Source organism: Choristoneura fumiferana, chromosome 24 (genome assembly GCF_025370935.1).
Source record: "Choristoneura fumiferana chromosome 24, NRCan_CFum_1, whole genome shotgun sequence".
Classification (NCBI taxonomy): domain Eukaryota; kingdom Metazoa; phylum Arthropoda; class Insecta; order Lepidoptera; family Tortricidae; genus Choristoneura; species Choristoneura fumiferana.
The window spans coordinates 11,709,317-11,723,977 of record NC_133495.1 but is presented as its reverse complement, the minus strand read 5'-3'; the positions used below and the strand labels follow the sequence as shown (position 1 = coordinate 11,723,977).

General features: G+C 40.1%; 1 protein-coding gene across 1 annotated transcript in view; it reads left to right on the top strand.

The window, feature by feature from the left end:
• LOC141441968 (uncharacterized) overlaps positions 1-14,354 on the top strand; it is a 162,954-nt gene extending 148,600 nt beyond the window's left edge. The window contains exons 9-11 of the mRNA XM_074106854.1: positions 10,485-10,800; positions 11,629-11,743; positions 14,237-14,354. Of these exons, the coding sequence (XP_073962955.1) occupies positions 10,485-10,800; positions 11,629-11,743; positions 14,237-14,354 (549 nt within the window). The remainder of the gene's footprint in view (positions 1-10,484; positions 10,801-11,628; positions 11,744-14,236) is intronic.
• The last annotated feature ends 307 nt before the right edge of the window (positions 14,355-14,661 follow it).

Genomic DNA, 14,661 nt, shown 5'->3' with positions numbered 1-14,661 from the left:
TGAGACTGTGGTACTAAGCAAATAACATAACCTACACTAAATATTTCCATGACATTCATGTACACTGCCTAATTGATTAACTTCTGTTTCATTTCAAATTAACACATCGTTAATTGGCAAAGGAAAAAATACGTATCCTATATTTTTTGTTTATCCGACAGACAGACTAATTAGAATTTGAAGGACTTCTTTTCAATCTTTAGATTTTTCATGTGATAAATGCTAGTCCATTTTCTTTTGGGTGTCCAGTTATAACCGGTTCACCGTGTGTTATCAAAATCCGTTACGTCGTGGTTTTTTTTATCAAATCTGATGTTATCGATTGTAGAGCGTGATAAGTCTTTAGTGTTGTTAGAACTAGACCCGAATTTCACTGATAATTTTCATGTACTAACTTGTCAACTCATTAACCCCCTGTTTTACCATCCATTGATTAAATTTATCCGTCAAATAAAACTGATCACTGGGTGGTGAAACAACCCTTTTAGAATCACAATCTTATTCACCACTTACATTGTTCTGTCACATGGTATAAGACGAGGGTAGAAAGAGACAGTGATCACGATCGACAACGTCAGCGCGTTAGAGAATACAGGCTCTGCGCTGATCCAATGAACCCGACTACAGTGGTAACAGTAGTTATAAATATAAACGTGAAAGAGGTGTTCGGATCTCTACTACTTCATAACAACAGCTTCAAAGAATAACTTAATTTGCACGGCATAGCGTATTCTACGTAGACGACATCGCGGGCAACAGCTTTTATGGATTGCACAATGAAAATGAATATCTCTCGTTTCGTTCTAAAGCAATCTGTAAGAAATAGTTGGTATCCAGGAAGTTCAATTACTTACTCTTGCAAATAACTAACCGTGAATATATTTTGCGTCGTGCGATGGACTAGATTGACTGCGAGTATAAACTACTCCGTTATCTAAACCAGGCACCTATTGTATAAAAGTTTCAAGTACTGCAGTTCTACATAATACGGTATTTGACAACTCCTTAATTTGCCATATATATCTTAATATTATTTTGAAAATATAGATATACAGAGAAATCGGTTGAAAATTGGATTTATAGTGATTTTTTGAAAAATCTCTATACCTGTCTCTTTCTCAAACGCTTTTCTCTATGCAGCAAGTATGGCGGCACTGGCGTGTGACGTCACATGCCAGTAGTATGTCTTTCTCTGTGTAATCTTGAATTTCAAACAATTATTACTTTGTTATTTGTAAAGGTAGCTTAAAAATTGTTTCTCTGTTCGATAACAGGCATTGTGAATTTTTAATTTATAAAACATACAAAATAGTCAAATACCGTATGGCCACTTTTTTGTATAAGGAACTTAACAATTATGTAAAATTCTAGCACTTGTAACTTTTTACAAGCTTTTCTTTGACTTGCCCTGTTTATTTATTTATTTGTTTGGGTCAACTCTTGGAAGCTAAATTTAAGCCACTTCCGGTGGTCCGATTGACTTGAAATTTGGCATACTTATGTAAATCTGGTGACAATACAATAATCTGGTAGTGAAATCCTGATAGACCGGCCAGGATCGTCTCCTCAGAACGGATCTCCTCAACGGTTAATGGCATATTATCGACTTGCAATTTGGTTTGGAAATGTAGCTTGGATGACAATGCTAGTACAGTCAACAAAAGGTACAGTCAGCAAAAAAGCTTGTATTAAAAATGTAATTTTTAACAAAATGTATTATTAAATAGGGGCCTGATAACTCGCTCATAGTCATACTATTTGCTAGCATTATTTTGATACCGCATCACTAAGCCTCTTATCAACACGATCACACACAACACGCTGTCCTCCAAATTGGTCGCATAATCTTTGTGCCACATAAATATATAGTTATCGCGTTATCATGATCGCCGCTATCATACTATTGACCTGCGCGTGATGCGATACTCGTGTCGTTGGATTCGGCTCGTTACGGCTATCTGTAGGTACTTGTGATAAAGTTGCCGTTACGCTGTCACGAGTTTATGATATTTCATTGTGTAAAAAAGATACAAGAGTAAGGGGCTGTTTCACCATCCATTGATTAGTGTTAACTGACGGTTAAATGTGATGCCGTCTCTATTTGTTTTGTTCGAATAGACGGAGTCGGCATCACATTTAACCGTCAGTTAACACTAATCAATGGATGGTGAAACAGCCCCTTACTCTTGTATCTTTTTTACACAATGACATATCATAAACTTGTGACAGCGTAACGGCAACTTTATTATTATGTGCGAATGCTTGAATTAGGAAGTCGTCGAGCTTACTAGCTTTTGCCGGAGGTTTCGTTTTGTATTATTTTTTTTCCTTTTCGGTTCTCCGAGTATCCAATATTGAATCAAACTGAATTGCGCACAAAACTTTACCAGGTCCTACCCGCCAAGACAAGATACACTGACTAGCACGCAGGCAGGTTTTTACGTTGATTTCTAATGAGCGATATGTACATTCGATGATAATTGTTTAGGGTTGCACAATAATAAACTTTGATCGTATGTAGTTCCAAATTATTTGAAGTAGGTTTTTTAGGTTTTTTATCAGTAATCAATCTTTAATACCGCACGTACATAAATGTTTATTATTGCTTTAATCCAATGCTTAAAATTATTATTATTGTATACTTAGTCGATCACGAATATGCTTGTTTCGTCGTCAATTTCGAACCCCATCTTAATTTTTGAGTCTTAAAGATAAATAAAAGTCAAATCTTGTGCCAGTGCACATGATTGACAGTGAACTGACCTGAATCGTGTTTTATTAAAACCACATAATAAGCAATACATAAATAAATAAATAATATAATTAGGAGTGGAACAAAATCATTTGTTTGTCTCCTATTTCACTAACACTTCAGCTTAGGTCACTATGCTATCAGTATTGATAATTGTGAAACACTTTTTAAAGAGTGCTTTTTAATGAACGGAACGGCGACGGACGTGCAGAATCTATCAATAGTATTGGTTGAAATCTACATCTTAACTTGACCTATTCAATTCATGTTCATTTTTCGTTGCAACCATGGTATTATGAGATGAGTTATAAATACCTACTTCCTTGTGTAATATGCCTCATTAGAAGCGCACCTAAATGATCGGAAAAAAAATGTGTCGAAAATACAAACTCAGACATGGATGCACAGAAAAACCAGAAAAAGAGACCAGCCTCGACCACCTGAGGACCTGGGTTCGATTCCAGCGCTGGTCTCTTTTTCTGGTTTTTCTGTGCATCCATGTCTGAGTTTGTATTTTCGATATGGTTTCACGGGATACCCGTAAAAGTAACAAATTTGGAGTTGAAATAAAAAATACAAAAAGACTCCAAATAACCAATCATAAAAAATGTGTATCATTATCAGTGTAGCATCCATATATGAAATACTGAGGTTTTTTTTTAAAATGTGGGTTGGGACTATATACCTAGCAGGTATCTTTCTTTTGAAAATAATTTCCCAGAACTTAAAATCTCAAGGACAATTTGTAATTTAAGACTTCAATTATCAATGATAGGTATTTGTTTCATGCTCCAACCTACCTACCATATACTTTATCTGATAATGATAATTCTAAATCAGTCGCGAGGATTACAAAATCATAATTTTTTACCTTTTCTGATATATAGATAAAAACTTGCGAAATATACCTACAATAAATACACGCAATGGTTAATTTGTCACTGATATCTGCGTTAGTCCAAAACTTTGTCACATTGCGATTACGTCAGCTGGCGCGGGTGCACTTCGCGGACGAGGGTATTTAGCGCTGATCATTAGTACATTGTGTCTTAAGGGCGGTAAATAAGGAATTACGAACGAGAGTCTATTAGAAGCCCGAAGTCGAAGTCGATTCTAGTACTTACTGCCCGTGCGACATGCAATGTTTTTCATCACATTTGCGAGTTAAATTGTTTATTTGTAAGACAAAATATTATTTTTGCTCCATTGCCTTGACCTTAGGCTGCGTTCTTGGGCAGCGCCAGCATCCTCCCCTGCACAGCGCGCCCCGAGCTGCGGGAGGGGGGGGGGAGGTGCGTGCAGCAGCGCGCCATGCATTATCAGTTCGTACGGGCACTGATTCATTTACCGACCTTGGGCTTCATGACAAGGTTTTTTTTACGCGCAATGACTCATTTACCGACCACGTGTTTCATGACAAGCACTTTAAGGTCGAGGGTTTTATTTGTGGGGTTGCAACCAAGGTTACGACACTGTTTACAAGCAAGTGTGGTGTAAACTATTTTTCAATAGGCGTCCACCGCTCCGTGCAAACTGCGGCAGCTAGCGTAGGCCCTTAGTTCCCGCGCTTGAGTTTATCGTCAAAAAAATTACTACCTACCGCCATACCGCATCCCATCACGATCGGTTGAGTACTTTAAGTAAAACAAACATACTCACTTTCCTATTTATAGTATTAATTAAGTTAAATCATACCCTGCGACTAATCAGTCATCTCCGTCGCACAATAAACGCGTTAAAATTAACGGATAAAAGTCACGAGTGCTTGTTCCAAATAACATTCATTGGCACTGTTTCTTTTTACTGAAATACCAAAATCGTGGTAATCATTCCTCATATCCACCAACGTCACCAATGCTGGTTTCCCGCAAAGACGAATGGCAAAGATCGCTAGCATTAAGTGCGGTTAGCACTTAGCACATAGGGTAGGGTAGGTCGGCGGTATCACTGAGGAAGGCCTGTGTTCCGAGTTTAGTCCCGCTAAGATGAGATGGTGATCATAATATCTACCACCTGACTTCTCTCTTTAGTAATTGCCTTAGTTATGTTTTGTGTTTTGTATACTTTGTTCTCTCTACCTCTTTTGCGAACAGTAATTACGTCACAAACGAGCACAGTCGTTCATCAGTACTCACTGGGACAAGGTTCTAAAATCACAATATTTTCGTGGACAAATTCTTGTTATTGTATTTTATTTACAGTATCATTGCGGTCATATTAGATTGGCACAGCAGTGATTAAAGCGCGGTTACACGAGTACTGACCCTATGTTTGTGTTTCGTCAATTTCGCCGATGACTCCCCGACCTTACGCTCAAAGGTTATCGCTAGGTTTTGACGTGAATAAATATTGTTTAATCATTGTGTAAAAGCGACAGCTGGTTTAAACTAAATTTAGTCTGCGGTATCTCAATTCAAGTTTTTAAATAAGTTAATTATTCACAAATAAAGGTAATTGAATATAGTTTTGGGTTATTTTCGTTTAACCCTTTGAACGCTTTCGTATTTGAATAAAGTGATCAGTCACAAGCCAAGCACTGACGAAAAAAGCAAATATGTTATTCGATTTTATTCATAATCGAAGTAGACCTTAGCCCTGACCTAGTGTGGTAGGCATGACCGCACACAACACCTTTCGGTGTTCTTGACTTTCAAACGGTTAAACTAAGGGTTAATAATGTGTGCAATAAAGAATTAAAAAAAGTATGTATTTGGCAGTGATTTTCGAGTCTAACTTGCTTGTATCTCTAATATGGGTGACACTCTTTCCCGGCCCGAATAATACCGGGATGGAAATACCGACCCTGTTTTTCGTGTATACACGCCCATAGAAGCTCCTGTCAGTTTCTATCGGCGTGTACACAAAAAACAGGGTCGGTATTATTCGGGCCGGGAAAGAGTGTCACCCTCTAATATAAAGTTACATTACGACCTGTACCCAGTTTTTAGGTATTTTTGAGCACTTAGCTCCGATGTCCATGATGCCAACTGTATATTGACGTTTGCGTCATCATCTGACTCTGTCATTTTATTATAATCACTAATGTCCGTCTCGGACCGCGTATCTATTCCGTTTTGTATTAAAAACACACACATAGATACCATTGTTGACTCGGTATGTTTCCTCGCGCCCTCGGCGGTTTCTTTCCATTCACTCAGATAAACTTTAGCGGGCAATCTCACTTGGCCAATTGCGTATCGCTTTATTTTTGTACAGATAAACTGACTAGCCTTTACCCGTGGCTCCGCTCGAAAGTTGAATTGAAAGTCCGTGATTTTACTGGATTTCCGTGGTAATTTCCAAAAATTATAACTTTATCGTCGTTTGCGTTGTAGATATATTCGAACTCGGACTTAAGGAGAAGGTTCTTGGCGGGTTGAGTTCCGTGCACCATGGCCAGGTCAATAAAATTGTTGGCTCTCAGAGCCTACACCTGACAGAGCCAGTTGCATTTACCATTTCTTTGGTCTGTCCGTTTTGTAAGGAAATGAGCGAGCACCCATGAGGCTGATTATGATCACTTGGATTGGAGTGTTCAAAGCCTCAACGAAATACAAAAAAATAGAACACCAGTGCGAGAGTTCATGTCTATAGACTTAGACGGTTAACATTCTGCCGCCGCACGCCGCTGCGGTGTGCGAAGTGACGAAATACGCAGCCAAATTGTGAGGTCGCGCGCGTAAAATGACCACGCACTGCGTACTTTTTCCTTTGGATCTGCTATTTATAGATACCTATAAATTTTTGTTCGGAACCCTCGGTGTGCGAGTCCGACTAGCACTAGGTTAGAGACAAACAGCAATGTTTCTAATAGTACTTAGTTGGTCGACCTGCGATTACACGTTATGTGGATGACCTTATTGAATTTGACACATAAAATCTGTTTAAGCTTTCTGCTTTCCCAATGGCTATACCGATGGACTCGATGATGATGATGACTCGATCCACAACGTCAATTAGATAAGCAACAGCATGTGCGATGAAGATGTACATAACTCGCGTCCACAGTACGCTGCAAATCCTACTTATCTAGCCCCCCGCGCGCAGGCGGCGTATCGCCGCAATAACAATAGGTCAGATTTAGCTGCACATGTTGTTGTACTTAGGTATATAGCGGTGGGGTCGGGGTTATCCGTGGGGGCGCGGGCTATCGCGCCGGATGACGGCTCCTTCAAGCACATGGAGTGCGGTAGGACTCCGCGCTGATTGTTGCTACGAACGTTTTAGATATAGCCCAGAGCAAGTTCTCTGTAGGAGGCAGGCATAAGCCTACTTTCGTGAAGAGGGGCTAGGTCTTGTTTAGAAATGTACTGTTTTGCGAGAGCCATAATAGATTGTAACTAAAGTCGATTACTTTGCTTACTATCTTTTTGAGCATTACTAACGAATAAATAATAAAATAGTGGTAATAGTAGATTAACGATGACAGCGCGACGGAAGGACTGAAGGCTTTTTAGTTTACTCGATTACTTAGTGTTTACTCAGTTCCCCAAAGATGGCACTGTGCAATGTGTGGCAGGTTTTTTTTTATACGACTGGATGGCAAACGAGCAAGTGGGTCTCCTGATGGTAAGAGATCACCACCGCCCATAAACATCTGCAAACCAGGAGAATTGCAGATGCGTTGCCAATCTAGAGGCCTAAGATGGGATACCTCAAGAACCTCCTACCCTCTCTCTACCTCTCTTATTTACTGTCGTTTGATTTTGTTGTATTATTAAATCAATTATTCAATCAAATTTGTCGATACCCGTACCCCCTCTTCTAAACTTAGAGTTAATTTGGCAAAATCATTTTTAGTGACGTATTCACGGCACAACGTATCTAGCACCGTATTAATTTCAACGCCATCTGTTAGTTTAGCAGGGTACTCGAAGTCGTTGAAAAAAAGTTTGCACCTCCTTCCTAAGTAATTTCATAAGATTCAGGTGTAAACTAAACATAACATTTTTATAGCTTATAACCTGGCCGGGAATTTTCTCGACAGATTAGTAAAGTTTGCAACAAAATTCGTTCACGACAAAAATTCTAAAAACTGTTGAGCGTGTTCTGTTTTCAACTTTAACGATGATTTTTTAAAATTTAATATACTATATTCTAACAGTTAGATAATATAATCCATGTGTATGGACACTCACAGTAGTCACTGGTAGGCTTGTATAAAGTTTGCTATAGCCAACTGTAGATCCCTTTGTACCTCCATCGTATTATTGACAAGTGATAATTTTCTACTGGCGAACTTTTTCCAGACCAGAAGTAGGCGGAGTTTCCACCCTTGTCAGCATCCCTAAAATTCACGTCGTCCTATTTGGCCTGCGCTGCGTCTGTGTTCCCTCGACGATTCAAATGTGAAGCCGAGTTTAGACTTGCAAGAAAAATCGTGCAAGATGCACATGCAGATGCAGATGATGTGCGAGGCCGTAAAGCTAATGACTTAGTAGTGGTCAATCGAGCTCCGCAATGTAATGCAACTTGCAGGATTTTTCTTGCAGGTCTAAACTCGGCTTAAGGGTCTAGGACATTTACTATGGCGTCCTGCTCCATATTAAGTATGCCTCGTCTTGATTAACCATCAGGATTAATTATGATCAAGCATTTAAGAAAACTCCTGACCCAGTTTGGATGTGACAGTAGGTACGTGATCGTGAAACAAGTTCATCAGCATGCGATACATGCTAGTTATCAAATACCCCAATCTGCTCGAAATCAGGTGAAGGAAAAAAAAAACACTGAAACATTTGTTAAGTAGCGCTTATTGTGTCTGATTGAAATTGAAGAGAACAAAAAACATACGAATACATCAAGTCCCAATTGGCAATATCAACTGTAGACAAAGAACCGCATGTTGTTGTGAAACTGAACTTATTTTCAAGCGGTTTATCTTTGCAACTGGCGTGCAAGTGATAAGAACATGCACGCTCACCTTACCGGGCTTTCGCGGAGGCCCAGGTTCGGTACCGCTGGGGTCCGATAGCTAGATCAGATAGCAATTCCAGCTCGGCAGAATAAAGTTGTTCGCATCACAATTCAATAATCAATTCGTTATAAATTGGGCGATCCCGCTATCGATGTCTGCGCTGTCGAAATTCTTATCGAACGTTAATACACCCTGATTACCTCGTATCTAAATAGAGTTATCAGCTGGAAGGAAATCCTCACGAATTGTGCAACCGAACACACAGTTTTTGGGTGACGAATGCGCTTTTACGAGGTAAACGGAATATCGGAAGCAGTTGTGAAATCATGAAATGTGAAGTTGTGTAATCGTGTTAACTGCCTAACATCAAATTGACTCATATTTATCTGAGAGGTGGTCGTATCAACCAATCGATGTTTCCAGGGTTTAACTTTCCAAAATAGTTTTTTGGACCGCTTCTACCGCCTTAGTCGCAATAAAGCGGGACCGTGATTAGCAGACAGCACATGCAATAGAGAAAACGTATGCTGTGCGCTGCGCCGCGTCACCGTAACGGTTTGACCGTAATCCTTGAGTGGACCCTGCGCGATGCCAAAGTAGCACCTTCTTTTACTAGCGGGGCTGCTGGCGCTTATGTTGGGTAACGAGCAGGGACGTAGCAACCGTTATGTCAGCCATATAGCAGATGGGGACCCCTTAGCTATATAATATGTTTTCCGAACTGTTAGCAAAAATTCGCCGCAGTTTGGTAGCAAAGCAAGGGCCCCCAACCAATTTTGACACGGGGCCCGTCTGGATCGAGCTACGCCACTGGTAATGAGTTTAAAAGCTATAATAAATTCATTTGCTAAACTATCCGTTTGTTCCGTAATCAAAAATGACCATAATTTATCGTGCGATTGCGATTCAATCTAAGAAGAATTCGAACGATATCGAGCTCGCGATACAAACTTCCCGCCGTACCTACCCGACGCTGCCTTAATCCCTGGCATGTATCTGTTCCGATATCGCCGGTGCCGGTAACCATGACTCATTTAATTTTAATCAATTATTTGTACATTTCTTTTAAGCTTTTAATAATTTGATCGTATCGCGATGATAATGGTATCGCATCACCGCGTCATCACGCAGATAAAGTAACATGTTACCTGCACCGTATTTGGTTATGCTTTAGGATATCGTGTTGTTTGTCTTGAAAAATACCTAATAACATCGGAATTTTGACTTATCAAGACATGGGTGGTCCATGATTTATTATCACCATATTTTATACTTCACTCTATTTCGTACTAGCTTTTACTTTCAACTCCATCTGCGTCAAAAATTAAAAAGTTAAAAAGGTTGCAGGCGCGCTAGCTCGACAATAATGAATTAGCGTGCCTGCAATCAGTCACATTTTTTTAAAGTTAAAAAGGCCATGGAAATGTTGACACAAGTCGTATACAGCCGAGTCTAATGGCCGGTATCAGATATTTTCTTGGAACTCCGGACTTTCTCTATTGGGTCTGAAATAGCTTGTGGTGTTTTCGGTGGAAAAATACACCTGCAGTTTATTTTTAATGAAAAAAGGCGGGAAAGCATAAGAAAAATGTTGGAATAAAATTAATTTATAATATATTTTGAGAAAAAGTTTATACTATTTCAGAGTTATTCACCATTTTTGAGAAAAGCTTTATATTAGTCTCGGCTGGAATAGTAATTGCTGGCTTCTTATTAGTTAAACGGACTCGCAAGTTCGTCCGTTTAATACTCGTACTCAACCAGCAATTGCCTACTTCCAGGCCACGACAATAATCTACTATTGTCGTGTTTTAGATGCGCGGCGTGGGGTGCAGCGAGCGCGTGTACAGTTTGCGCACGCGCGTTGTGTCGCTGCTGCCGCCGTCGCCGCTGAGCCTGGCGTCGTCGGGCGACAAGGCGGCGGCGGCGGCGTCCCCCGAGCGGCCGCACAGCCAGCCGGCGGCGGCGGCCGCGGCCACCGCCAGCTTCGTGTGCTACGTGTGCGGCGTGTCGGCGCCCTCGTCGCACCTGCGGCTGGTGTACTGCTGCGCCAACCCGGAGCGCGAGCCCTACTACCCGTTCATCACGGCGCTCAAGCCGCACCCCGACGCGAGCCCCATCAGTCCGCAGGGTCAGTCACGCTATTCATCTATTGAATCAGACGTTACTTTGCGGAGGTCCTCCACCTCCACACTGTAAGGACACACACAGATTACACGAACCCATCTATCACCACCACATTGCACTGACGCGATTCGAACTCAACCAGAGCTCATCTTCAGAGCAACACAACCGTAAACCATGCTACATGTTAGAGAGTCTAACATTCAGGTGGCATGGTAACATGGTGTTCTTACAGTGTGGAGGTGGAGGAACTGCATGAACACGCATTTCTTACACAAAAGTAACTATTATAACATAAGGTTGCGGGTAAGCAATGTTATTTATTGTTTTAATTCATTGACACAATTGCTTTTTAACCATTGTGTGAGAAGGAAATTTAAAGATATCAAACCGTAAATTTAAAAAGTCTTGGCCCTCAAATGTATGAAGTAATAGGTAATTTTGTATTTAGGGTCGGCCAAATTTTGTGCCCCTGAATATTGTAACCGATTTATCGCGTGTAATATAATGTGTAGACTTTTATCTAAAAGTCAATGTATTTTATGCAGTAACTATGCTAAGTTATAATCACACAATAAGAATGTTTCCACCAAGCTTTTTTTCTAGAAAAACAGCGATTTGTACATTGAATAACGCAAGTAGAGTCACCTACACTAATATCTGCCACAGCGGAGCGTGCAAATATATCTGACACGTCCACCGGCCCTATAAATAGAACTGTAGTATATAATAGTTCATGTATTAGATATTATTCCTGGTGACTGTGCAGTCAATAAAAAAAAGTTTGTATCTTTTAGATTAGGTAGTTATTGAGGAGTGACATGTTTCGTTTCAGGTATGGTGCAGATCTGCGCGTCGTGCAACAAAAACATCCCGCACAAGTACCCCGCGTACGGCGACACCGAGCCGCGCGACCACCACAACAACAACGCACACGCCAACAACATCAGGTACACAGTACACGAAGACACAGACAGACCAGACAGTACCGCGCGTACGGCCGAGCCGCGCGACCACCACAACAACAACGCACACGCCAACAACATCAGTACACAGTACACGGGACAAACCAACAGTCAAAAGTACCTATAACAATAACACAACAGTAATGTCGTCAAATTTTCTCGGAAACTCGGAATTCTGTAAATACATTACACATATACGTTTATTTCAATTCTGTACGCACAAGCCACCAAGCGGAATTCCGAATCGGAGAAACCGTCGGGCGGAAAACTACTGCTGAGGGCCGCCACGTACATTCGGAATTCCGAACGCAGTAAATCCATACAAAGTTATGGACCTACCGCATACAAACGGTAGTTTTCCGACCGAAGTTTTTTCCGATTCAGAATTCCGCATGGTGGCCTGTGCGTACAGAATTGAAATAAACGTATGTGTGTGATGTATTTACGGAATTCCGAATCGAAATTCGGAAACTGAATTCCAAATATGTGGCGGCCCTGAGTCTTAAAAAATAACCGACTGTATTGAACTGTAAATTTTGCACGCGTTATGTAAATATGTTGCTATACAAAGTCGACCTTCGCGCCGTTTTTCGGACCAACGACCTTTGAGCGCGCACTGCTGGCTGCCATGGCGTTATCTTATCGCGGCACTCCGATGATTAACTGTGAACGTAAATCAGATTTGTCACTACTTTGAGCTCTGGTTCCTGGAGGCAAGGTGTATATACTCGTGTACAAAGTGCAAAGGCTGATGCGTGTATTCTTTTAGCACATTTAAAACACGTAGTTGCTTTTGCTTTGCTGAACTTTGTTTTATTTATTAAAGTTGTACGCATTTTTAATAAAAGAAAGCAAAGTTCAAATTTTATACGTATTTTTTAAGTAATAGGCCACAATGGCCCACTTCATTACAAGTCATGCGCTTTAAGAAACCAGAAATTGGCAAAAGTCATTTTGAATAATAAAATAATTACAAATAAAATACTTAAAAACTGCAGTATCCATTAAAAAAAATACAAAATAAAAAAAAAAATACAAGGATGTCTGGGTTCTTTAGTTACAAAACTAGTAAATGCTATTCCGTTACAGTGCAGTTGAAGTGACAGAGTATTCCGTTTTAGTAATCAAAAAGCCCTCAGCTCAACACAGATCAGCTTTCAATCCTAAGAATCGGTTCACACCGAGACCCGAAGCGCATCATTGTTTTGACAACATTGTACGTAAAATAAAGAAAAAAGGTACACGTTCACGTTCTCTCTCTAAAAAGGAAGGAAATGACAAATTAAAACAAACGCTGCAAATGTTTACTTAAGGGACTGTTTCACCATCCATTGATTAGTGTTAACTGACGGTTAAATGTGGTGCCGTCTCTATTTGTTTTATTCGAATAGACGGAGACGGCATCACATTTAACCGTCAGTTAACACTAATCAATGGATGGTGAAACAACCCCCAAATGTAGCAATCTTCATCCCGTTTAGATTGCGTATCTTGATGTTATTACCGAGACATCTCTAGGTCAATTACAAGCAATTAAGCAAAGCATCATTGTAATTAACTATCGTCGTTCGTGTCTGGTTATCTCTTTGTTAAACCTATTACGAGCTGGTCCCGAAATACGATCTGCTAATTATAAACATCATTACTACACAAGTCAAACAAGTGCCCAAAGTCGGTTTTAGTCGGTTATTGCCGGTTCGAGATTTTCCACGCTTTTTATGAGTACGCCGATTAGTTATTTAATTATCTAAGAGAAGTCGTTAAGTATGCAAATACACGCCCATTTGTCTGCCGAACCGCAATGGCAATGCGTTATTTTAAATTAAATTTAAATTTCATTTGAGCGGTCAGTCGAATGCTCACAGAGCTGTAGAAGTTTAACTTTAACATATTTCTTCAGATAGTTTGGTGTCTTATGCTTCGGATAGTGCTTCTATTCGTTTATAGCCACTTCACAAGGTACTACGCAGGTTTTATAATACTAACGCTTCAGCATAATGCTGAGTCAGCGACCGTTTCACTTTCGCGGGGACACACAACATTGTGTATATGTATTCAGAGCATTTTCATGTGTTTTTCTGTAATTTATTTTTATCTTTTTGGTTTATTTGTGTAAATTTTGCTCTATATGTGTGTCTTCTGTGTTAGTGAATGAAGTCTTTTTTCTTTCTTTCTAATCATTAACTCGAAAACTAAACATCATCGTAAAGGTATCATATTTGTATCGATTATCTGTGTTGGAAACCACTCAGTTTTTTTTTTAACTTGGAACCTTTAAAGGTTCTCCTGGTACTGAATCCATGGATTTCTATGAACACATAAACTTTTTTATTTTCATATAGATATCATTCAGGCTACACAAACAGAGGCGGAGAGAAACTTGCCGGCAATAACAAGGCCGGGAGTATAGTGTAGGTAGTTATGGGTATAGCCGGTGTATAGCGTGAATCTGACGGTGTGTGTGTCTGTGTGTTGCAGGTTCAAGCCGTACGACATGAAGTCAAGCGTGAGCGCGAGCAAGCGCGCGCACGCCACGCCCACCTCGCCGCACGCGCAGCCGGCCTCCGGCGAGAACGGGATGGGGCTCTATAGGTGACCACTCTGATACTGTCTATATATCGTCACTACTTTGAAAAAATATCATATCTAAAATTAAACGTTAACAAAATTACCTTGACATAATGATCATAAAGTTTACTCAGAAAAATTATCGATTTTGAGGTACAAGGTTTTTTTTAAGTATAGACGATATACTGTAGTGAATTATTCTGACTCGTTTTTATTTCTTTACGAGTTTCTTTCTTCCTCAGTTTTATATTTTCACGGCTCCAGTGCAGAAAAATAGCAGTAATTTCATTCAGGACTTATTGTATCTTAACTACTGATGAAAGAGACCTAATCTT